At 42.7% G+C, this 25,186-nt stretch overlaps 1 protein-coding gene across 1 annotated transcript in view; it reads left to right on the plus strand.

The window, feature by feature from the left end:
* The window catches only part of tenm2b (teneurin transmembrane protein 2b), a 704,289-nt gene that overhangs the window by 148,039 nt on the left and 531,064 nt on the right, over positions 1-25,186 (plus strand). The window contains exon 3 of the mRNA XM_060936361.1: positions 17,598-17,870. Within this exon, the coding sequence (XP_060792344.1) occupies positions 17,598-17,870 (273 nt within the window). The remainder of the gene's footprint in view (positions 1-17,597; positions 17,871-25,186) is intronic.

Below are 25,186 nucleotides of genomic sequence, written 5' to 3' on the forward strand. Positions count from 1 at the left end.
GCCTTACAGCCTTTACCAGTGTTGTGGTCGAGTCACTAAACCTCGAGTCCAAGTCCAGTCTCGAGTCCCCAGTGTTCAAGTCCAAGTCATTAAAAAGAATTTCGAGTCGAGTTGAAGAACAAGACTCCAACCGCACCATTTGACGGTGGCTGTTTTAGTGCCATTAACATCAGTCTGTTCCTGAACATGGCGTATGAACAGGTGAATGTGCTTCTCTTTGTCAGGGAGTGTGAAGTATTCTGTCAGAGATGGTTGGGAGACGGATGTAAGTGCAGAAGGTGTGTTTATTAATACAAGTGAAGACGGTAAACAATCCAGAACAGCAGGTAAAATCATAAAACAGTGAAACAGGCAATAGGTCGAGCGAGGCACAAACAGGCTATCGTAGACTCGGCAGAATCAAAGACGAGAAACGGGAAATCAGGGATCAGGAAACCAAACAAAGAAACAAGGCTCGGTAATGTATCAGCAACTCAACTCAATACTTCGCAAAGTACGTGTGTTTTCACAGTTTTTATATAGGCGCACTGATTGAGCCTTAATCCTGTGCAGGTGCGAGTCGTTTACGGCGCGCGCAGGAATCGGCTTGGCGTGTGCGCTGGCCGGAGCGCACCCGAGAGTCTATCCGATGCACACGCGAAGGCGCGCAGGTGTGACACTCTTGCACGAAATTAGTACAAAAATTTATGTAGATATAAATATCTTATGCCAAATTATTATGTCATGTTACAAAAAACTTGAGAAAAAAATCAGAGTCCTCGTCTCCAATTTACGAGTCCAAATGCAGTTAATGCATGAGTCCGAGTCATCAGTGCTCAAGTTCAAGTCAAGCCACGAGTCCTTAAAATTAGGGCATGAGTCGGACTCGAGTACTACAAGCCCGGCCTTTACTATTCATCATTTACTGTGTGATCCGAGCTGTCTGTGCTCCTTAACTTTTATGGAATTAAAACGGTTAGAAAGGCTAATGAGCTGTGTCGAGAACATGCTTTGCACTTTAGAGGTCATCACCATGTACATGCAAGTATGAAGAAAATCAGAACTTCGAAAACTTTTCTAAATCCGGCGTAAAATTTAACTTACACAAACATGAACGAACAATTTTACTAAAATGTTTGATAAATGAAGCATTTATATACATGCAAAACTGAGAAAAATGAGAAAAAATGCATCTTCCTTATCCAAAGTCCAAACTTGTTAGGCTAGTTTCAAGTCATTTTGTAAAGGTTTTGAGCTGTACAAAATGTGAGAATTTAGCTGAAACCTGGCAACCTGCAAACTTTATACTCAGCACCTTTAGAGAAAAAAAAAAGACACCTTCTTGTTTAGTCCTGCGACATCCCAGGATGCACGCACCGAGGTTTGGCATTCTTTAAAAATCAAAATACTGAATAGTGCACTGTCGATTCATACAGTGGGGCAAAAAAGTATTTATTCAGCCACCAATTGTGCAAGTTCTCCCACTTAAAAAGATGAGAGAGGCCTGTAATTTTCATCATAGGTACACTTCAACTATGAGACACAGAATGGGGGGGGGGGGGGGGGGGAAGAATCCAGGAAATCACATTGTAGGATTTTTAATGAATTAATTGGTAAATTCCTCGGTAAAATAAGTATTTGGTCACCTACAAACAAGCAAGATTTCTGGCTCTCACAGACCTGTAACTTCTTTTTTAAGAGGCTCCTCTGTCCTCCACTCGTTACCTGTATTAATGGCACCTGTTTGAACTCGTTATCAGTATAAAAGACACCTGTCCACAACCTCAAACAGTCACACTCCAAACTCCACTATGGCCAAGACCAAAGAGCTGTCAAAGGACACCAGAAACAAAATTGTAGACCTGCACCAGGCTGGGAAGACTGAATCTGCAATAGGTAAGCAGCTTGGTGTGAAGAAATCAACTGTGGGAGCAATTATTAGAAAATGGAAGACATATAAGACCACTGATAATCTCCCTCAATCTGGGGCTCCACACAAGATCTCACCCCGTGGGGTCAAAATGATCACAAGAATGGTGAGCAAAAATCCCAGAACCACATGGGGGGACCTAGTGAATGACCTGCAGAGAGCTGGGACCAAAGTAACAAAGGTTACCATCAGTAACACACTACGCCGCCAGGGACTCAAATCCTGCAGTGCCAGACGTGTCCCCCTGCTTAAGCCAGTACATGTCCAGGCCCATCTGAAGTTTGCTAGAGAGCATTTGGATGATCCAGAAGAGGATTGGGAGAATGTCATATGGTCAGATGAAACCAAAATAGAACTTTTTGGTAAAAACTCAACTTGTCGTGTTTGGAGGAGAAAGAATGCTGAGTTGTATCCAAAGAACACCATACCTACTGTGAAGCATGGGGGTGGAAACATCATGCTTTGGGGCTGTTTTTCTGCAAAGGGACCAGGACGACTGATCCGTGTAAAGGAAAGAATGAATGGGGCCATGTATCGTGAGATTTTGAGTGAAAACCTCCTTCCATCAGCAAGGGCATTGAAGATGAAACATGGCTGGGTCTTTGAGCATGACAATGATCCCAAACGCACCGCCCGGGCAACGAAGGAGTGGCTTCGTAAGAAGCATTTCAAGGTCCTGGAGTGGCCTAGCCAGTCTCCAGATCTCAACCCCATAGAAAATCTTTGGAGGGAGTTGAAAGTCCGTGTTGCCCAGCGACAGCCCCAAAACATCACTGCTCTAGAGGAGATCTGCATGGAGGAAAGGGCCAAAATACCAGCAACAGTGTGTGAAAACCTTGTGAAGACTTACAGAAAATGTTTGACCTCTGTCATTGCCAACAAAGGGTATATAACAAAGTATTGAGATGAACTTTTGTTATTGACCAAATACTTATTTTCCACCATAATTTGCAAATAAATTCTTTAAAAATCAATGTGATTTTCTGGATTTTTTTTCTTCTCATTTTGTCTCTCATAGTTGAGGTATACCTATGATGAAAATTACAGGCCTATCTCATATTTTTAAGTGGGAGAACTTGCACAATTGGTGGCTGACTAAATACTTTTTTGCCCCACTGTATCTATCCTCATGCATTTAGAACACATCATCTGTTCAATCTGAATAACATATTCGTATTCAGTCCCATCCTTAGTCTGTGTGATAAATAATGCAGACTAGGCAGCTATTTGCTAGCGACACTAACACCTTCTCTGACCTTCATGAATACGTTTGTATCAAATTTAACAGGCAAATTGTGCAATTATTCTGGTTACTGTTTTGCCAACAGGTTTCCATACTCAAGACACATTTGCAACCTTGCTAGTTCTCTAGCTAGCAAGAAATACTCGCGAATCAGATTCTCACTTCAACAGAGTTTCGAGGGTTTAGTGATGTGGCTGGTCAGAGGAAATGCCTTGAAGCTGTATGTTTTAGAAAGAGTGTTCATTGAACAAATGTTCATTTTGGATACTTTGCTAGAAAAGGAACAAGGTCTTTCTCTGGACTAAGTAGTCTGATGCTGTTTTCGTTGCCATCAATATTCCACAATGTTACGTTTGAAAAACAATCTGCAACAAAGCTAGGCCATATATCATTGTCAAAGTCATATTATAAATTATTTTTGAGTGATTCATTCTGGCAGTTTGTTGGAATGGACCGGAACCGGCGTCAGCCGTCTAGGCTAATATTCGACTCCAGGTAATCTTCTTCCGCGACGATGTCTTCCATTTTTATTAGTGAAAGTTTTCTTGTAAAGGCTAAGTATTGAGCAAGGTGAGCACACACAAAGAGAGTCAGCAGAGATGTAAAGTTCCAGAGACAATGGCAGTCAGGTGTTTTCAAAACGCAGTGGTCTATATGGAAACAAAAATGACGAATTGGATTCTGGGAAGGGTGATCAGGTCCCTTTAAATACCAAAACTTGTAAATAAGGAATATTGAAAAGTAGTCAGTGGCACAGTGGTTTAGTGGTTAGCACTGTTGCTGCACAGCAGGTAGGTTCTGAGTTTGAGCCCAGCGGCCGACGGGGTCCCTTCTGTGTGGAGTTTGTATGTTCTCCCCATGTCTGTCTGGGTTTTCTCCAGTGCTCTGGTTCCCCCCACAATCCAATGACATGCAGGTTAGGCTAACTGATGTCTCTAAATTGACCGTAGGTGTGAATGATTGTTTGTCTCTATGTGTCAGCCCTGTGATGACCTGGCAACTTGTCCAGGGTGTACCCCACCTCTCGCCCATAGTCGGCTGGGATAGGCTACAGCTTGCCCTTGACACTTTGGCTCTCATGAAGTAGGTCTGGGGTGGCATGGTGGTGTAATGGTTAGCACTGTCGCCTCACAGCAAGATGGTTCTGGGTTCGAGCCCAGTGGCTGACAGGGACCTTTCTGTATAGAGTTTGCATGTTCTCCCCATGTCATGTTTGCTCCGTTTTCCCCCACAGTCCAAAGATATGCAGTTAGGTCAACTGGCTATTCTAAATTACCTATAGGTGTGCACCAAAAGGAACTGGCCACCCTATTGCTGCAGTTCTGGCCAAGTCAACCAAACGTGTCACCTCAAACCCGGATCAGGTTCAGCAGTTATGACGATGAAGTAAATCTTAGTAGATTTCCTGGAGATGGCTGACCTTTACTTGTTGAGGAATGCAGTGCAGCAAATGTTTCTTATTTCTAGAACAAGAAGTGCTTCACTAAACTCTCAAATTTGTCTTTCTCTCATCCATCCATTATCCGTAACCGCTTATCCTGTGCAGGGTCACAGGCAAGCTGGAGCCTATCCCAGCTGACTATGGGCGAGAGGCGGGGTACACCCTGAACAAGTCACCAGGTCATCACAGGGCTGACACATAGAGACACACAACCATTCACACTCATGGTCAATTTAGAGCCACCAATTAGCCTAACCTGCATGTTTTTGGACTGTCAGGGAAACCAGAGCACCCAGAGGAAACCCATACAGACACGGGGAGAACATGCAAACTCCACACAGTAAGGCCCTCGTCAGCCGATGGGCTCGAACCCAGGACTGAGGCGACAGTGCTAACCACTACACCACCGTGCTGCCTCTTTCTCTCATACCTTCCTGTTTTGTTTCCTGTTCCTCTTGCTCTATGTACCCACCCCCTTCTATCTCAGAGTTCCACCACTTGCTGTTTTTCCCACTTTGCTCGTCTGAACTTTGATAGTTACCTGTTGAAGAACAGATTGAGATGAAAACTTGCCCCAGAACATATTGGAGTGGATTTACTCTCTCCTTAACCCAGCTCTTTTGCCTTCACAGAATCTTGAGTATCTTCAAGTGCAGAATTTTGGTGGCTCTTGTCCTGCTTTACAGGTTATTTATAAGAAGTTCAGACGGTTTCTCAGAGTGATAACCTATCTTCTTCTGTAATCTTTCTGCACTTATTGCTGATCTCTTTAATGCAGGGGTCATCATCTGGCAGACTGAGATCCGAATGTGGATCCTGTAGAGTATTTCAGTGGACTGCACGAAAATGAAACAAACAAACAAACAAACAAACAAAAAATACTCACCAGAATCAATCACTATATAAAAAAGGCTGTAGTTCAGAGACTCAGAGCACGAACTGATGCTCTGTTGTGACTCAACACACGCTTTTATGTACGATGGTGCTTGAAACTTTGAAACTCCCTTTCGAATTTTCTGTTTCTGCATACTGCTAACCCTAGAGGTTCACATACTTTTGCCACTCAGAGATATGTAATATTGATGTAATATTTTCCTCAATAAATAAATGAGAAAGTATAATATATTTTGCCTCATTCATTTAATTGGGTTCTCTTTATCTAGTTTTGGGACTTGTGTGAACATCTGATGTTGTTTTAGGTCATGTTTACACAGAAATATAGAAAGTTCACAAACTTTTAAGCACCACTGTAAATTATTTAGCTGAAAGCAACTCATCGGAGGCGGCACGGTGGTGGAGTGGTTAGCGCTGTCGCCTCACAGCAAGAAGGTCTGGGTTCGAGCCCCGTGGCCGGCGACAGCCTTTCTGTGCGGAGTTTGCATGTTGTCCGCGTGGGTTTCCTCCGGGTGCTCCGGTTTCCCCCACAGTCCAAAGACATGCAGGTTAGGTTAACTGGTGACTCTAAATTGACTGTAGGTGTGAATGGTTGTCTGTGTCTATGTGTCAGCCCTGGGATGACCTGGCGACTTGTCCAGGGTGTACCCTGCCTTTCGCCCGTAGTCAGCTGGGATAGGCTCCAGCTTGCCTGCGACCCTGTAGAACAGGATAAAGCGGCTAGAGATGATGAGATGAGATGAAGCATTGAAAGGCAAGTGTCACAATTTAGTCATTTTAGTCACTGAGCCAGATTTTTTCAGGAATTTTAAGAGCTTTCATTCATTTTGTTGCATACCCATGCTTTCATGTGTTTTAACACCAGTTCAGTGGGTTAGATCTGTAAACCCGTCGATAGCCCTCTACATGACTGCATTGAAATTCTGAAGCCTGGTACAGTTTGATGTACTTTGACTCACAGCATGTAGTTTCCTTTGTTAGAGACTTAAAGGGAGACTGCCTTTCAGATTTTTCAAGTGTAGGTCTTAAAAAGAATTTTCCCCGACACCCAGTTATTTTTGTTTAGTGGACTGAAAGCTACTGAATTTGAATCACAGATTGATCAAGATTTGGAGACATGTGGCCCTAATTTTTTCCTGCTTCACCATGACCCAATTCAAGATACTACGTCATGCATCACATGGTGGGCTTTCCCCGTTCGCGCAAGGCATTGTGGGATACAAATTTGAAACAGGAGAGAAAAATGGAGGACGTGAGTGTGTGAATGAAACGTGAAAGACCGACTACAGTAACGGAAAGCAAGAAGAAAAGACGTTATGTTAAGGAAATGCAGGAAATATCTCATCTCATCTCATCATCTCTAGCCGCTTTATCCTGTTCTACAGGGTCCCAGGCAAGCTGGAGCCTATCCCAGCTGACTACGGGCGAAAGGCGGGGTACAGAGACACAGACAACCATTCACACCCACATTCACACCTATGGTCAATTTAGAGTCACCAGTTAACCTAACCTGCATGTCTTTGGACTGTGGGGGAAACCGGAGCACCCGGAGGAAACCCACGCGGACACGGGGAGAACATGCAAACTCCGCACAGAAAGGCCCTCATCGGCCACGGGGCTCGAACCCGGACCTTCTTGCTGTGAGGCGACAGCGCTAACCACTACACCACCGTGCCGCCCGCAGGAAATATCAAACTAATAAATATCAGCGAGGACCTCGGTGTGATCAGCTGTTCGTTTAGTGACAGAATGATGGAATTGTCAGTGCACGCTCAAAGGTAAATCTGCGCATACACGCACACATGCACACAGACTTCGTCTGTCTGCTTGACTGCACAAAGCAAGCGATTTCATGCACATTATTTGCTCTGGAATACCCTCAAATTAAATAACTTCCCAGCCACAGAATGGCCTGATATTTTGTGAGATATTACAGAAATAAACATCCATCACAATGACCACATTTCAGAGGGAACTAAATTTCACCGATTTTATGAAAACGAAAGGCCGTTTCGCTTTAAATATGAAGCAGTTTCAAAATAAGTAGAGCTCACTTGTTGAGAGCATGTTGGCATTTGGGTTTTTTGGCATTATAAAAAGAAAGATTTTTCATTCACGCTAGTTTCTTGCCATTAAGGTGAGATTTAGCTTTTCGTCATGCTTCGTTCTAAAATGTCAGCTCAACCGGGTTTTTTTTTTTTTGGTTGTCCTGGAGAAGTGATGAAGTACATCACTTCCAGAGACTGAAATCTTCTTCATCATTCCATAGCCAGCAAGGGCACCACCGATGACATTTTAACAGTCCATCATTGGTGTGTCTAGGGCACTTAAACTTCGTGGAGCCCATCCCTCTCAAAGCTTGATCAATGGACAGTTTAGAGTAGCCAGTTAGCCAAACTGCATGTCTTTGAGGGAAATGGGATCACCCAGAGGAAACCCACACAGACACAATGCAAACTCCATACAGAAAGGTCCCTCGGCCACTGGGCTCGAACCCAGAACCTTCTTGCTGTGAGGCAACAGTGCTAATCACTACACCACCGTGCCACCCCTGACTGCTTTACTCCAACATTTTATTGATTTATCCTAAATACATTAACCACTTGTCCACAAGCTGGCCTAGTGGTTAGTGTGTCTGCCTCTTGATCGGGAGCTTGAGGTCAGGTCATACCAAGGACCATCACAAAAATGGTCATACCTACTTGCGGTCAGGTCATACCAAGGACCATCACAAAAATGGTACCTACTGCAATCTGGCGAGACACCCTGCAATACAGATGCGAGTAGGGAGTCGAACTCTTTCACTTACCAGAGGACCAGCCCCCCACTGTAACCCTAGCTATGTAATAGGCAAGAGGCCAAGGGCTATAGAAACAGAGACTGGTGCTACCCAGTGTGCCTTAAGGGCCTAGTTAATACTAGGACCTGAGACTGCCTGGGAAGACCAGGTCCTGGCATGGGAAGGACTTTGACTTTTGAAATTAACCACTGAGCAGTTGCAGGATAAGAGTCCAGGGGCAGCTTGGAATAATCACTGAGCCACCACTCGTCATAGCACTGCACCACTGCTTAAAATGACAGTGCACTGTTACACAATGAGTTCGTGTCATTATTTGGCGATTGCAAGTTCAAATCCTGATGACGCCACACCCATCAGTGTCCAGGAGTCCAAAAGAGCAAAATTGGCCAGGCTGACCGGATGGGAAGGATGGCATACTTTCTCTCCTCTGTCAATCACCGTGAAACTAGGCAATCGTGAGCAGCTATATCATGAGCTCTGCATACAGGAGAGGGTGGAGAGCACTTTCCTCCAGATGTTTTACTCTGTCCTGTGATGCAGTTTGAAAGCTGTCATATGATTGACGAGACATAGCTGATGAACTGGTAGGAATTGACCAAGACCCCAGGAGAAACTGGGTGGAATATCCAAAACAAACAAGCAAAAAAAAAAAAAAAATTGATGTGTATATTATAGTACAGAAATGGACAAACCATACATTTATTAACTTCTCTACTGGGAAAGTGACATCTCCAAAGTGTCCCATGTTATTCTTTTCCGGAAGCTCAATCATCATACATTAGCTATAAAACAGTGACTATTGCAGTTTAACAAACCCACAAGCGAGGACTTGAGTCCGAGGGAGAGGTGACTTTATGCAGATAATGTCTCTGACATTGCCTTCCTAGACAAAAAGGCAAGTCTTTGGCTAGCATTTGACTATGACCTGTGTTGTCTCATCACATGTAAAGATGCTATTTGAGTCACATTCGCATCTTCATTTTCATTCAATGAAGTCTTAAAAGCCAAGGTGACCGCATGGTGTGCTAGCATTAGTTATATTAGCATTTTGAGCTGCACTGTAGGCTACCTGCTGTATCCTGCCAAGTTTAGCCATGGTTTTCCAAATCCTTTCATGTTACTTATTCTGGAACCTGTTCAGGAATAAGGATTTTGCTCAGAATCCATTCAGGTAATTTAAAATGCCTCGTAATAGTACTCATTACCAACCTTGATCCACAAGTGTATAATGTAGAAGGTGGTGGAATTTGAAAACGAACAGTGATGCCATGACATTAAGATTCTTCATGCTTCCAAGAAATATATGAACCAATTGTAGGATGTTGTGTTTAAATTAGTGTTGTAGTACTCAAGACCGGTCTTGGTCTCAAGACCACTTTATGAAGGTCTCGGAATTGACCACATTTTTATTCGGTCTTGTCTTGGTCTCAGACATGGAGGACTCTGGATTTTATTTCAAGACAGGTCAAGACCACAACTGCAGGGATTTCAGTAAATTGCCTGTGTATTGTCAGATTATTTGTTAACATTGTTACTGTGATTGGATGTAAAACTTCTTGCTTGAAATGCAACCAATAACGTAACTCATTACTAATTAGAAATTTTTCTTCTTGTTAATGGCTGTCATCCCTCCCAACCCCCCTTCACACTCACTGGTCTGGTCCTGGTCTTGACTCGGTCTCAACCTGTTTTGGTCATGGTCTTGACTTGGTCTCAACCCCTCACAGTCTTGATACACTTTGGTCTTGGTCTTGACTTGGTCTCAAACCCTCAAAGTCTTGGTATTGATACACTTTGGTCTTGGTCTTGACTTGGTTTCAACACCTCAAAGTCTTGATCTTGATACACTTTGGTCTTGACTTGGTCTCAACCCCACCAAGTCTTGATTTTGTCTCAGTCTCGATACACTTTTTGGTCTTGGTCTTGACTTGGTCTCGGTTTGGGTGGTCTTGACTACAACACTAGATCAAATGAAAAGTTTTATTTCCAAAGGTTAATAAAATTTTTTCATTCTTTTTCTGGTTGTTTACAAGTAAAAAACAAACAAACAAACAAACAAACAAACAAACAATAACTCAAAACCAATGCTGACTGTTATAGCAATCCCGGAAAGTATGGTTTTAGTGTGTTTTAGTTTTTGTGGCATCTACTAATGAGTTAAGTATTAAATTTTTGACGTTATGTCTTTGTTCTTAAAAAACAGCTTTAACATTCCACGTTGCAATCCATTATAGTTTCTTTCTGCTGTTCATGTGACAGCCTTATTACAGTCTCAGCTAGAACCCACACCTGAGATCGCTTGTTCTTTAAGAATCTGTCTCATTACTGTGTCGAAGACAAACGTTACTGCAGCATGGTGTACCTTGATTTCCCAGCCCCTACACACCCTAATGGACCCTAATGTAGGCTTCTAGGGGTTCACAAGCCTTGAAAATTAGCCTGTCAATGAAAATGGGTCTCTCCATGAAAGTCCTTTAGAAGCTGAAGCAAATAAACCCTGCGAACAGAATGATAATTCTCACAGTAGTGAAAGCAATAATTTTCTGTCTCCCTCTCATATAAAGAAACTGAAACACATAATACATATTTGATGTTTTTGTACAGATCTAGCCTTATGTGATGACCCGTTGGATCTTCAGCTATTTTCAGCATGTCTTTCTTCACCTTTTTTTTTTCAGCACCAATGAATGAACCGTACTCAGTATTATGCTCACAGAGTGAATTGTGGGTGGTTGCTGATATTACAGCTTGAAGAGGGGAAGGAAGAAATAACAAAGACGATGTGGAGACATAGTGCAATCTTCGCAGGGAGCACTCTTAAACAGAACAGCATGCTGAAAAAGTCATGAATACAAAAGAGAAAGAAGGAGAGAGCAGCAGAGAAACAGGTGTCTGACAGTCAGGCCACGCGCCAAGTCAAAGTCGACGAAATGACCTAAATGGCCTGTGGTGAGACTCGAAATGGAGGAAGATGCTTCTGCTGGAGCAGTTATTTTCTCCAGCAGTTCAATCAGGCGCACTGACATGATTCGGGGCAAAGCGAACACATCCTCCTTATGTTGCGCGACTGTACCGGTCACCGCACTTGGCTTGCCCTGCTGCTTGGATAAACAGGAAGAAAATAAGTGCAAAAGAGACAATAATGCTCACCGAACCTAGTCTACGATGGGATTTGAAAAGGTCAGGGGTTTATTGCAATCTGGTGATTTGACATTTATGAAGTAATATAGCCCTAGTCCTATTTTAAGGAAAAATAAGCGCTAGATCTATGACGGTCTTCCTCACTCGCTACCAAACAGAGCCGTGCAATCAGTCAGGATGGGAATCTGGGCCTAGAAAGTGAAAGACCTCCTATTTGATCAGAATTAGTTATGGGTGTTTGTTCAAGCCCTGCCCTGCAGACTAGCGCCGAAACTCTGAGCTTTTATTATAATTGCAAAGGTTACAAGTCTCCGCTCTGTTCTCCCTGCCCTGATGTTCTCGCGAATAGGTGTGACTCATTAAAGCTAGCAGAAGGGTCTTCATGGTACTCATTGATCACTTTGAAGCAAGGTCAGCCTCATCATTTGATTACGGAGCAGGAAAATGTCAAATCTTTGGGGAATTATGTCAAAGCACGAATATAATTTGATTCCATAGAGCAGCTTGACGGGACCTCATATGCTTCAACATGATAGTCGTATGTGTGCAGTCAAGGTTTGACCTGATTCATTTCCATGAACACTCCAGTCTACCAATCTGCCTGCTGGCATGTGAACAGGACCACGTTGCCATAGCAATGACTCCCTGAGCAAATGACCTCACTGCACTTTCTCATTTTAGCACCTGGTGGAAAGGCATCTCCTCTTTAATGCCCAGCATACCTGATATTTCTTGCAGCCTCGGATTCATGGAATTTGATACGATCTCCTGCTGTTTGCCGCTCATCTGCCTCAAGGTTGTGCATTCTTCTCTGCTCACCACGGTTGTAAAGAGTGGTCATTCAAGTTACTGTAGCCTTTATGTCAGCTCAAACTAGTATCGTTATTCTTCTCTGAACTCTCTCACCAACAAGCTCTTTCGAGCTGCAAGGCTACCAATCAGTATTTCTTGCTTTTTTGCACTATTCTGTGTAAACTCTACTTGTGTGAAGATCCCAGGAGATCAGCGATTTCCGGAATGCTCAAACCAGCCCATCTCACACCACCTACAATGCTCCAGTCAAAGTCACTGAAATCTCTGACCTTTATTTGCATGATTTTTACTATATAAAGCACGTTGAGTCACTTTTAGACGCGAAGTCTTGCCACGTCTTGTATCTATACGGTTTTTACATTTGGCTCATTCAGTGATGAAAAAGCACAATTTCCTGGCACCAAAAAGCTCCAGGGTAATAGAAAAGGGCATAAATGAACAAATCTCAGCAGGATAAATATACACATATACAAACGCCATATATACTGTATGTTCACAGGACACCAGGGAGCCACCTGCTATTTCGATAAACTCTCTGTTTAGCTTTTCTTTAGCTACTATTGGCTCTTTGTTTAGCTCTGAAAGTGGTTCGTGTTAAGATTCTGGCCGTAAACATACTGGCCCACGATATAAATCCGCCTTCCAAACTCACAGATGATTCCAACCTTCTCACTTCGTCTCACAAATGTCAGGAGGATTTAAGTCCTAACAATGATGTTTTTAATCCTCTATTTAAAAAAAAGAGAGAGAGAGAACGCAGATTGTTAGCTCTCTCACTCAAGCATGCGTAGGAGTAGAAAAAGAAAGAAAAAGATAAAAATGACTGGATGTGATCATGACTTTGAGTCGCTCAGTTCCAACCCACTTTTATTCACACAGCCTACATGGAGCTGGACCCTACAGGCTTCAGATACTTCATAGCAGGTATGGGGAGCACAGGGATGTGCCTCAGGGCACCTGTAAACATCTGGTTTGGTGCACAAGTTCTACAGGTGGTCCACTCACCCTCACTAACCTGTTATTGTTCAGGAATAAATCTGCTTCAGACAAACTTCTCGTGTATTTTTGTGCATTGTGGAAATTCTTCCGTCTTTTGTGTGTGTGTTTATTTATCCTGCTGTCCACAAAGTACTGGAGCTTTTGGTGCCATCACTGATTGGTGTAAGACCAAACATGGTTTCTGGTACGGTACCTGCTCAAGACCTGTGGGACGTGGGGGTGGAGCTAATTGCACTGATTGTACCGCATCACAGATAGGTATGACACTTTGGATAGTAAAATAGTTAGGTAGTGGGGGCAATCAGATGGATCAACTTCATCATAAACGAGGAAGTCAGATCTCGGACCAACCAACAGCCAGTGTCCACAATCATCTGTAAACAACGACTGAGCTGGCTGGGACATGTTGTTAGACTCCCGCCAACAAGACTTGCCAACCAAGTTCTATGATGGAATCCCCAGGGACAACGTCGGAGGGGAGGTCTAAAAATGAACTGGCGCCAAACAATTGACAGAGACTTGCAACTAGTTGGTAGACGATGTAAAGACACAATAGCACTGGCTGTGGACCGAAAGTGCTGCCTCATGCATCGCAAGACATGGGAGCATCTAAGTCTAAGTAAGTTGTAGGGGCAGCCATGGCCTAATGGTTTGGGAAGCAACCTTGGGCCCAAAGGGTCGCCAGTTCAATTCCCTGGACCGGCAGGAAAAATGTGGATGAATGGATAGCACGTTCCTCTTCCATGACTGACGTGACCTTGAGCAAGGCACCTAGCCCACAACTTCTTCCTGGGTGCTGTTGCATAGCTGCTCACTTGTGTTTCTTTTTCTAACAAGCCTTCTTGCGAATTTCATTGCAGCTAATATGAGACGGTTAACCAAGCAGCCAAAGAACAATGTCAATTCAAGCACTTAATCCATGTATAATGCTCCAGAGGGAGCCAGGTGCGAGATTTATTAATCCTCGTTGTTGTTCTACATGCAGAGGTCAAACACAGTAAAGGCATTAAGCATCTAAGTCATAGGGAGAGTCCAAAAGAATAGTCAAATTAGTCGAATAGTTGAAGCAAGGTTAAGGCAAGGAAAAGGCAAATGAGGGAATAGAACTTGAAGTCAAGAACGCAAGAAAATGGCAAGACTTCGCATCTAACAATGAAATGATGACATGATACATGATTTTTTGGCTTTATGTAGTGGATGACTAAAGAAGTAGTAAATTATTAGCAAATGGCATTGAAGACTACATGGAAAGAACTTCCTGAAAATTTCATTAAAATGCATCAGATATCTCCGTGCGATATCACGCTGATCGTTCATTTAACACAAACCGTTATCAGTGGACAGCGGAGATTGAAGGAAGGTCTCCTTTGAAGGCCATGTTCTTTCTTCCCTGAATTTAAAACCATACTGGATACTAAAATACTGAATACGAGGATTCCATGTGACCTTTGCAGAAAAAGAAGGGGTTCTGTCCTGAGCTGGTGTGACATCATGGTGATGGTGTGACGTCATGACTCGTTGTGCTCTTGCTACGCCCCAGCACTGTTGAATTCTCCATTCTGCTCAACAGATGCTGATTAATTTCTTATACTCTGTGTGCACTCAGTAAGACATCAGACGTGCTTAGAAATATTTAAGCAGGAAAGCCGTACACATCGGGTGGCGTTCAGGAGCCTCCCAGAGGGCACAACTGGCTGTGTTCTATTCTCGCCAGCACTTTTTTGACAGCTTAGCACACTCATGCATGCCAGTGCTAATCACTTTTCAGTGCCAACTTCAGGGCTTTAGTGACACAAGGTATCTTGTGATGAAACAATATTTGGTTAATGCAGAGTAATTGAATGTAGAGCTGATGTGAAATCCGCAAGCCGAAACACAAACAAGTATACAACTCGAGGCAGGAGGATGAATACTCCCGCAGAGTCTTTGCATATTCTGACCCTGGGGTACAAATCGGGAAAGCGACAGAGACGAAAAATGAGCCTTGCGTATTGATATGGCACAACTTAAAAAGTCCTGAGCTGTGAATGAACACAGGATGAGCCAGTATGTTTGAATACGAGGCACTGTAGTTTACATGGCAAGGTGAAGGTCAGTACATCGCGACACATGACGCACACGGAACCTTATCATACGAAGGTCATGACATTTAAAATGGAAAAGTAGCTCATTGTTGTTTTAAATAGAATTTGCATTAACAGTCTTGCTCTGGAGCACGAATTTTAATTGCAGTGAAAGCATTCATACACGCCTTAAAACAACCAATCCATCCTAATCTGCTGAAACGGCGTGTATATGTTTTCTGAGTTGCCTTTTTTTTTTTCAAGTTTTCTGGGCCAGAAATGTGAAAACAATAGCATGAAGTGAAGATATTACCCCAAATTTCAATTTTATTATGATTATTATTATTGCATTGTCGATGCCGATTATGCCATGTCAGTCCCAGACTGTGCCTCAAACTCCAACTCCTATGCAGCATCCATTCACGGCCTACAAACATGTCTGTCATGGACTACAACTCATATCATCTCTCATCTCATTATCTGTAGCTGCTTTATTCTGTTCTACAGGGTCGCAGGCAAGCTGGAGCCTATCCCAGCTGACTACGGGCGAAAGGCGGGGTACACCCTGGACAAGTCGCCAGGTCATCACAGGGCTGACACATAGACACAGACAACCATTCACACTCACATTCACACCTACGCTCAATTTAGAGTCACCAGTTAACCTAACCTGCATGTCTTTGGACTGTCATATTCAAGGTTTCCTGATTGCAAACTCAACTCACCTCCATTCAATCAGCCGACACACGGCCCGTTCTATAATTGCAGGTACAGTTCGAGTGTTGAAAGACAGAAAACAAAAAATTTTGTCATTATCAACTTTCTTGTTGTTAAACCAGGCAACAGAACTGGCGACAACAGAGTTGACACTTTCCTACCATTTTGTGTCTTTAACTCCACATGCCAACCTCAAACTAGCTACCATGTGGCATGTATAAAAAAAAATGTTTACGGATTTTAATTTTTAACACAAGGGTGGCACGGTGGTGTAGTGGTTAGCGCTGTCGCCTCACAGCAAGAAGGTCCGGGTTCGAGCCCCGGGGCCGGCGAGGGCCTTTCTGTGTGGAGTTTGCATGTTCTCCCCGTGTCCGCGTGGGTTTCCTCCGGGTGCTCCGGTTTCCCCCACAGTCCAAAGACATGCAGGTTAGGTTAACTGGTGACTCTAAATTGAGCGTAGGTGTGAATGTGAGTGTGAATGGTTGTCTGTGTCTATGTGTCAGCCCTGTGATGACCTGGCAACTTGTCCAGGGTGTACCCCGCCTTTCGCCCGTAGTCAGCTGGGATAGGCTCCAGCTTGCCTGCGACCCTATAGAACAGGATAAAGCGGCTAGAGGAGATGAGATGAGAATTTTTAACACATTGTTTTTTTATTATTGTATTAGTTAATGTTAACAAACCATGAAGTAAGTTTGCACATTAAATGCCATTTCTAGCAGCATCTTGTGACGATAGATTTTGCTGGTTAATTATTTGTAATTAAGATCTTGGCCGTTGTGGGTTATCCATCCATTATCTGTAGCCGATTATCCTGTTCTACAGGGTCGCAGGCAAGCCGGAGCCTATCCCAGCTGACTATGGGCAAGAGGCAGGGTACACCCTGGACAAGTCACCAGGTTATCGCAGGGCTGATACACAACCATTCACACTCACATTCACACCTACGGTCAATTTAGAGCCACCAGTTAACCTAACCTGCATGTCTTTGGACTGTGGGGGGAAACCGGAGCACCCGGAGGAAACCCACGCGGACACGGAGATAACATGCAAACTCCGCACAGAAATGCTCTCGCCGGCCGCTGAGCTCGAACCCAGAACCTTCTTGCTGTGAGGTGACAGTGCTAACCGCTACACCACCGTGCCGCCATCCATTGTGGGTTATTTGTTTAAAAAAAAAAAAAGACTGTGGCAATCATGTCATAAATTTTCCTGTTTGCTGTTCCTCTCCTCCCCCTAAGCATGGGGCAGCAGAAATCCTGCCCCACTGGGCCTCTGTTAGCCCTTGTTGCAGTTCTACTATTTGACCACTAGGTGCAATTAAAAAAAAACTCATCAAGACTCAATCAGCATCTAGAAAAGCGAGTAATTCAGTGGAACATCAGCTTATATCTGTCAAGTAGCAACATTACTTTAAAAAAAATGTTGATGACTCCAAAGAGAGAATTCTTTTTCTTTTTTTTCCAGAATTTAAAATGCCTGCTCGATCTATCACTCACGTACACTGCGGTTGGTCTCTGGATTCATTCCTCTGTATCAAGTTCATCAGCTGATTATCTGGTTTACTGTCTGGTTTCCAGGAAGCCTTACACTGGCAGAGCTGGGTGTGTGTGAGCCTCAGCAGCAGAGTGTGTACTGTTCAGACCTGGGCCTGGTGCAGCCGGGCTACTCTCTGAGCGCTGGCTATGATGCTGACTCTGACCCCGAAGGCCTGATGATGCCCGAGCATGCCGTCCAGATGTGGAGAGGTCAGGACCTGAAGTCACACCACAACTCGGGCTTGTCCAGCCCTGACCAGTCAGCGCTCACCCTCACCGACTCGGAAAACGAACACAAAACCGATGACGAGTCAGGTAGGACAGTGGAACGGGTCAAGGACTATAGGGACAGAGAGTGTGTGAAGCGTGAAAAGACCGTGTGTGTTAGCGTGTGAAGGACAGTGAGTGATTGAGGTCTGGTTTAACAAACCTAAATATTATTATACAGCTATATTTTCAATAGGTGAATGTAGGGTTTTTTTCAGCTTAATTGGGATATATTGTGGATCGTGGATACTTTGAGTTTTGCTCTATTTTTTTAAAACCAATTTTTCCCAAATCAGAGACTCCTAAAGCTCACTAAAGTACAATTATGGAGATTTGTGATTATTGTTGTTGTTTGTTGAATTTTAGTTACAGTGCCAGAAATCACAACACACCATTATCAGATTTATATTTATTATTATTATTATTATTGACCTTTTATATTTATTACCTGTTTGATTGGTCAGTTGAATTGAATGGGATTCATCCAAACCTCAGTAATTTCAAAACCAGTAGCATGTAAATAAAATCAGCGTGTTCTGTTGGGGGAAATTCAGGAATTAAAAACTCTACAGCTCGAATAAACAGCCAGAATATTAATGCACACGTTTAAGTAATATTATAATAAACAAATATTTGAATACTTCTATTATATTACATTTTTTAACTCTATGAAAGCTTGTTTGCATCATATGAGAAAGTATTATGTAGATTATCTCACAATTCTGAGCGGAGTTCCATACTTAAGAGAATACGGTAAAGCATCGACCTGATTTTTGATGGCTTTTGCATCCGTACATGCGAACAACATCCATGTTCCACCACAGGGAACCCGATCATAAGTGCAAGGCAACGTATCTCATAAACACTTGACCACAGGACAATGAAGTTTGTATCTTCTTTATTTATATACAACCCCGATTCCAAAAAAGTTGGGACAAAGTACAAATTGTAAATAAAAACGGAATGTAATAATTTACAAATCTCAAAAACTGATATTGTATTCACAATAGAACATAGACAACATATCAGATGTTGAAAGTGAGACATTTTGAAATTTCATGCCAAATATTGGCTCATTTGAAATTTCATGACAGCAACACATCTCAAAAAAGTTGGGACAGGGGCAATAAGAGGCTGGAAAAATTAAAGGTACAAAAAAGGAACAGCTGGAGGACCAAATTGCAACTCATTAGGTCAATTGGCAATAGGTCATTAACATGACTGGGTATAAAAAGAGCATATTGGAGTGGCAGCAGCTCTCAGAAGTAAAGATGGGAAGAGGATCACCAATCCCCCTAATTCTGCACCGACAAATAGTGGAGCAATATCAGAAAGGAGTTCGACAGTGTAAAATTGCAAAGAGTTTGAACATATCATCATCTACAGTGCATAATATCATCAAAAGGTTCAGAGAATCTGGAAGAATCTCTGTGCGTAAGGGTCAAGGCCGGAAAACCATACTGGGTGCCCGTGATCTTTGGGCCCTTAGACGGCACTGCATCACATACAGGCAGGGCTCGAAATTAACTTTTTTTCTTTGTGTCCCCCAGTGGTCCCGAATTCTGTGTTGTATTGTCCCGAATGGAAGCAATAGTGTCCCCATTTTTTTCCTCTCTGAAATAACCAGTGGTTAATATTATCATATGAAGTTACTATTATATTTGTAACTATGCGATTTTGAACCCTTTATATCATTTTTACAATAAGTCACAAAACACAAGTGACACATGTCCTATACATCATCTACTTCAAAATTACAGTTATTGCATTTTCAGTTTATTAAACTTTGGTGATCTCACTGTATGAACAGATACCCGTTTATTTAAAAGGGGCCAACTAGCTCATTCAGAAAATGTTTCAACTCCCTACATCTGCAGTACACTTTAGCTGAAAATAAGACCCCTTTTATGTTCATTTCATCTACTTATACCTTGAATATCTGTTGGCACTTATAAGGCCAACTTATCATTTTCACCATTACCGTTATCCATTTTTATGTAATATACCTGTTGCCCCATTCAGAGATGTTTTGAAAGCCATCAGCCATAACATCAATGGATGAAATGCACACCCATGTTGCAAGCAGTACAATAGAAGGTTTGACCCAAAAAACGAAATATTTTAATCCAGTCTACAGTGTAAAATAAAGGAAAAACGCCATCCAATCATATCGAGGTACCACCTCAAAATGATTGGATACTGACACGTCAATCAGACTGAAGCCCGCGACCAGCCCGTCCCTTCTGTGTGTGTGTGTGTGTGTGAGAGAGAGCGAGCAGAGTGTCACACAGAGCGCAGGATTCTCTCAGTGCGCTCCTTCCAAACAACGGGGATTTACACGAAAACGGAAGGAGATATTCACAAAATTCTTTCACAGTGAGCGCCATAAGGCTCTCCTGAACACACGGATGTAATTTTTTTGTCTGTAGTGTAAAAAATGAGGTCACTAGAGCGAGTTAAAAACGAGTGACTTTTCTGCCACGTTTATAATGGGAGTCTATGGGGCTGCGCGGCTGTTCTCTCGTTACTTTCAGGCTTCTCATTCAAAAACAGTAAATCCTATCGCTCAGGTAGACACATTGTGTGAATCAGGACAAGTGTGGCTACTACTTTTGAGAAAATTGTGTGTGTGGAGTGAAAATTGGGGCTGAAAACACAGTTTAAATGAGAAAGTTTGAGCTATTTTTCCAAGCTCTCTACACTCTAACTTAACGAGCTGCACTGGTGTGTAACGCAATAGACACCCATTATAAAGCCGGACTTTCTCAGGCTTTATGAGGGGGAGGAGGGGTGGAGACGCGGGGGGTGGGAGTGTTTCTTTTCAAAATATGGCTTGCGGGAACCGTTATTCCAAAATCTTGTACTGCACCTTTAATGTAGAACTTTTTTTCTAGATCTATTTTTTTCCATTGTCCCGGGATTGTCCCAGATATGATAATTTTGTGTCCCGATGACATTTTTTATGGTCCCCGGGACATCGGGACACCGTTAGTTTCGAGCGCTGCATACAGGCATGCTTCTGTATTGGAAATCACAAAATGGGCTCAGGAATATTTCCAGAGAACATTATCTGTGAACACAATTCACCGTGCCATCCGCCGTTGCCAGCTAAAACTCTATAGTTCAAAGAAGAAGCCGTATCTAAACATGATCCAGAAGTGCAGACGTCTTCTCTGGGCCAAGGCTCATTTAAAATGGACTGTGGCAAAGTGGAAAACTGTTCTGTGGTCAGACGAATCAAAATTTGAAGTTCTTTATGGAAATCAGGGACGCCGTGTCATTCGGACTAAAGAGGAGAAGGACGACCCAAGTTGTTATCAGCGCTCAGTTCAGAAGCCTGCATCTCTGATGGTATGGGATTGCATTAGTGCGTGTGGCATGGGCAGCTTACACATCTGGAAAGACACCATCAATGCTGAAAGGTATATTCAGGTTCTAGAGCAACATATGCTCCCATCCAGACGACGTCTCTTTCAGGGAAGACCTTGCATTTTCCAACATGACAATGCCAAATCACGTACTGCATCAATTACAGCATCATGGCTGCGTAGAAGAAGGGTCCGGGTACTGAACTGGCCAGCCTGCAGTCCAGATCTTTCACCCATAGAAAACATTTGGCGCATCATTAAACGGAAGATACGACAAAAAAGACCTAAGAGAGTTGAGCAACTAGAATCCTACATTAGACAAGAATGGGTTAACATTCCTATCCCTAAACTTGAGCAGCTTGTCTCCTCAGTCCCCAGACGTTTACAGACTGTTGTAAAGAGAAAAGGGGATGTCTCACAGTGGGAAACATGGCCTTGTCCCAACTTTTTTGAGATGTGTTGTTGTCATGAAATTTAAAATCACCTGATTTTTCTCTTTAAATGATACATTTTCTCAGTTTAAACATTTGATATGTCATCTATGTTCTATTCTGAATAAAATATGGAATTTTGAAACTTCCACATCATTGCATTCTGTTTTTATTTACAATTTGTACTTTGTCCCAACTTTTTTGGAATCGGGGTTGTAGATAGAGAGATTATTTTTATTTGCTCATATTATTATTATTATTATTCAGGCTGATTTTGTGCCCTTGCAAATATTTTGCTCATAAACTCAAGAGCTTTGCTTTTAGGCAGTAACTAAATATATTTAGTATAAATACGCAGGTGATTATAGAAAATCATACGTGCTGATTGGTCAAGAAATTCTAACTACTTCTCAGTAATCACCTCGAGCAACTTGGCAAAATGGCGGCCGATCATTTTTGTCCCTGTAAGTGAGGAAGAATTAGAAATGATGAAAGAAAACACTTCCTAAAAGCACTAAAGATGCTACGAAGTTTGGTCTAAAACTATTCAAAGCTAAGGTGGGATTGTGATTTATTTTATCAATTTCAAAACGAAGTATTTTATGCGACTCAGCGTAGATAAGTGACACAAGTCTGTGCCGCACCGTTATTACATTTGCGTGTCACTTTTGAAGTTTTAAATAAATTATTTTTAATACGATTTTTTAAATATAATCACCAGAGTATTTATACCAAAACAATGATCTGCTTCCGGCTCAGTGAATATCATTTATTCACCACGCCTTTGGCGAATAATTGTTAAATATTATCCTTATATTGTAATTGCGACTTTGTTTAATTGTTAGCGTCCACCCTGGAATTGCGAGTTATTTTCATACAACCATGACTTTTTTCTTTAAAAGCTGCACCTGTGACTTTATATCTCACAACAGGTAAAACGTCACAATTGTGAGATAACTCTGCGAAGTATTGTCTTATACATGGCGAAAACAAGCTTCTCTGTCAATCTGTGCTGACTTATCCCATACAATTTATTTTTACATTTCAAGTAATACTTGGCTTTTTTTATCATTATTCCTGAATATTCGACCAGCTCCTTTGAGAAAATGTAAAATCTTGCATAATTTTTTTTTTTTCTCCAAAAGATCTATGACACAAGAAATAGGTTTGAATAACTGATGGGACACATCCCGGAGTGTGTACTATTGCGTTTAATAGTAGCCTTCTCCTCTGTATAAAGTAGCTAAAGGTAGCATACTACATTAAGAGTATGGATGGATGCGATTTGTGTACAGCCAAATCTATAGATGTGTACTTAACGAATGCTAGCTAGCTAACAATAAATCCGAAGAACAAGTGAGAAATGTACCACTTCTGCTGCAAATACATCACTTCAAGGACAAAAACGCTCCACAAGCTCGTATTTAAGGAAAGAACAACTGAAGATGTGTTCGTGCAAAATGCTCATCCAGTCATCTCTTCATTGGCGAGCTAATTTTAACGAGTCTTACTAGCTTCGGAATCAATTAAGCAGTCAGTGTTGGTGAACCCAGCGATCTGAAACCTTCACACTTTAATATCTTGTCAAACTCTTCTAGCTTTGGAGCTAACCTGTAAAAACGGATAAGTATTAATGAATACGTTTCATTAATTACAAGAACGGGATGATTAAGATGAGCTATGAGTCACAACTATGTACTGCGAGATTCCTTTCCTTCAGCCTTCTTCCTGTCTGGAAACTCTGTCTGCATCCATAAGCTGAAAGCCATGCTTTTAAATCATGTATGTCTAATCTACTTTCCGTAAATCCTTCAAACGTTCACTCATAGGCAAGATCCTCCTTTCATTTAGCAGTTCACTGACTGACTCATTGAATCTTTTTGTTCGCACCATCATTCCATCATCAAGTCTTGTTCTGATTCAAAAGTGATGCAACGATGCACCAAAAAGTAACGTCGCAAACAGGAACAAGAACATTTTTGCTCCAAGAGTATAATTTCCTACAATACAATGCAAAATAAATATTCAAGCAAGGTTGCATTCTCTTTAACATGGCTGGTTATGTGTGAATCAAAGTGGGTGTGAACGCTTTTTTTTTTTGATAAAGCATATTATGAAACAAAAGGCGCTATAATTATTAGCTGTTAGTACGCCAGTCAAACTGTCAGAACGAACGTTTATGCTTGTCAGAAATGTTAAGCATCAATCAAAGTCACAGGCATCAGTTGTGCAACTGAATGAATCAATCAACTGGGGAACGAATCCAAACAAATGACTCAAAGGAGTCACTCATTCAGAAGCTTTAAACAGATCATGAAATTGGGCGACACGGTGGTGTAGTGGTTAGCGCTGTCACCTCACAGCAAGAAGGTCCGGGTTCGAGCCCCGTGGCTGGCGAGGGCCTTTCTGTGCGGAGTTTGCATGTTCTCCCCGTGTCCGCGTGGGTTTCCTCTGGGTGCTCCGGTTTCCCCCACAGTCCAAAGACATGCAGGTTAGGTTAACTGCTGACTCTAAATTGACCGTAGGTGTGAATGTGAGTGTGAATGGTTGTCTGTGTCTATGTGTCAGCCCTGTGATGACCTGGCGACTTGTCCAGGGTGTACCCCGCCTTTCACCCGTAGTCAGCTGGGATAGGCTCCAGCTTGCCCGCGACCCTGTAGAACAGGATAAAGCAGCTAGAGATGATGAGATCATGAAATTGGGGATGTCTTTAACCGATATTTCTGTCACGCTACAGGATTTTTGTCCCAGATGCTCCGTTTACAGAATGCGTAGAAAGGGCGTTGAAAGGCACACAATATTTTGTACTGTTTTCGCTGACCGATCCAGTAACTACCAAAGAATAATTGTCTCAATAGCGCCCCTACAGGATACATTTACCACTTTTAACATCACCCACTGGTGTAGTGGTTAGCGCTGTCGCCTCACAGCAAGAAGGTCCGGGTTCGAGCCCCGTGGCCGGCGAGGGCCTTTCTGTGCGGAGTTTGCATGTTCTCCCCGTGTCCGCGTGGGTTTCCTCCGGGTGCTCCGGTTTCCCCCACAGTCCAAAGACATGCAGGTTAGGTTAACTGGTGACTCTAAATTGACCGTAGGTGTGAATGTGAGTGTGAATGGTTGTCTGTGTCTATGTGTCAGCCCTGTGATGACCTGGCGACTTGTCCAGGGTGTACCCCGCCTTTCGCCCATAGTCAGCTGGGATAGGCTCCAGCTTGCCTGCGACCCTGTAGAACAGGATAAAGCGGCTACAGATAATGAGATGAGATGAGATGAACATCACCCACGACTGAGACCAGTATAGATCTTCCTTCTGCCATAAAAATCGGCAAATGTCATTTTTGATTTGGAGTGAAAATGCATTGATCATGCGAGCACAGTTTTCGCGCACCATTCGCTTGGTGGTGCTAATAGTTCACCTAGTGTTTTCTGGACCTTCTGAGCAGCATTTTGTACTCTGTTGCTCAACAAATCTGGGAAATTCACCAATAATCTACAGTCGAGATCGTCTCCTGATGGATTCACAAGGTTCTGTATAATCTGGAGTCAGTGCCTGGAAAATGGACCATTT

Source organism: Neoarius graeffei, chromosome 12 (genome assembly GCF_027579695.1).
Source record: "Neoarius graeffei isolate fNeoGra1 chromosome 12, fNeoGra1.pri, whole genome shotgun sequence".
NCBI lineage: Eukaryota > Metazoa > Chordata > Actinopteri > Siluriformes > Ariidae > Neoarius > Neoarius graeffei.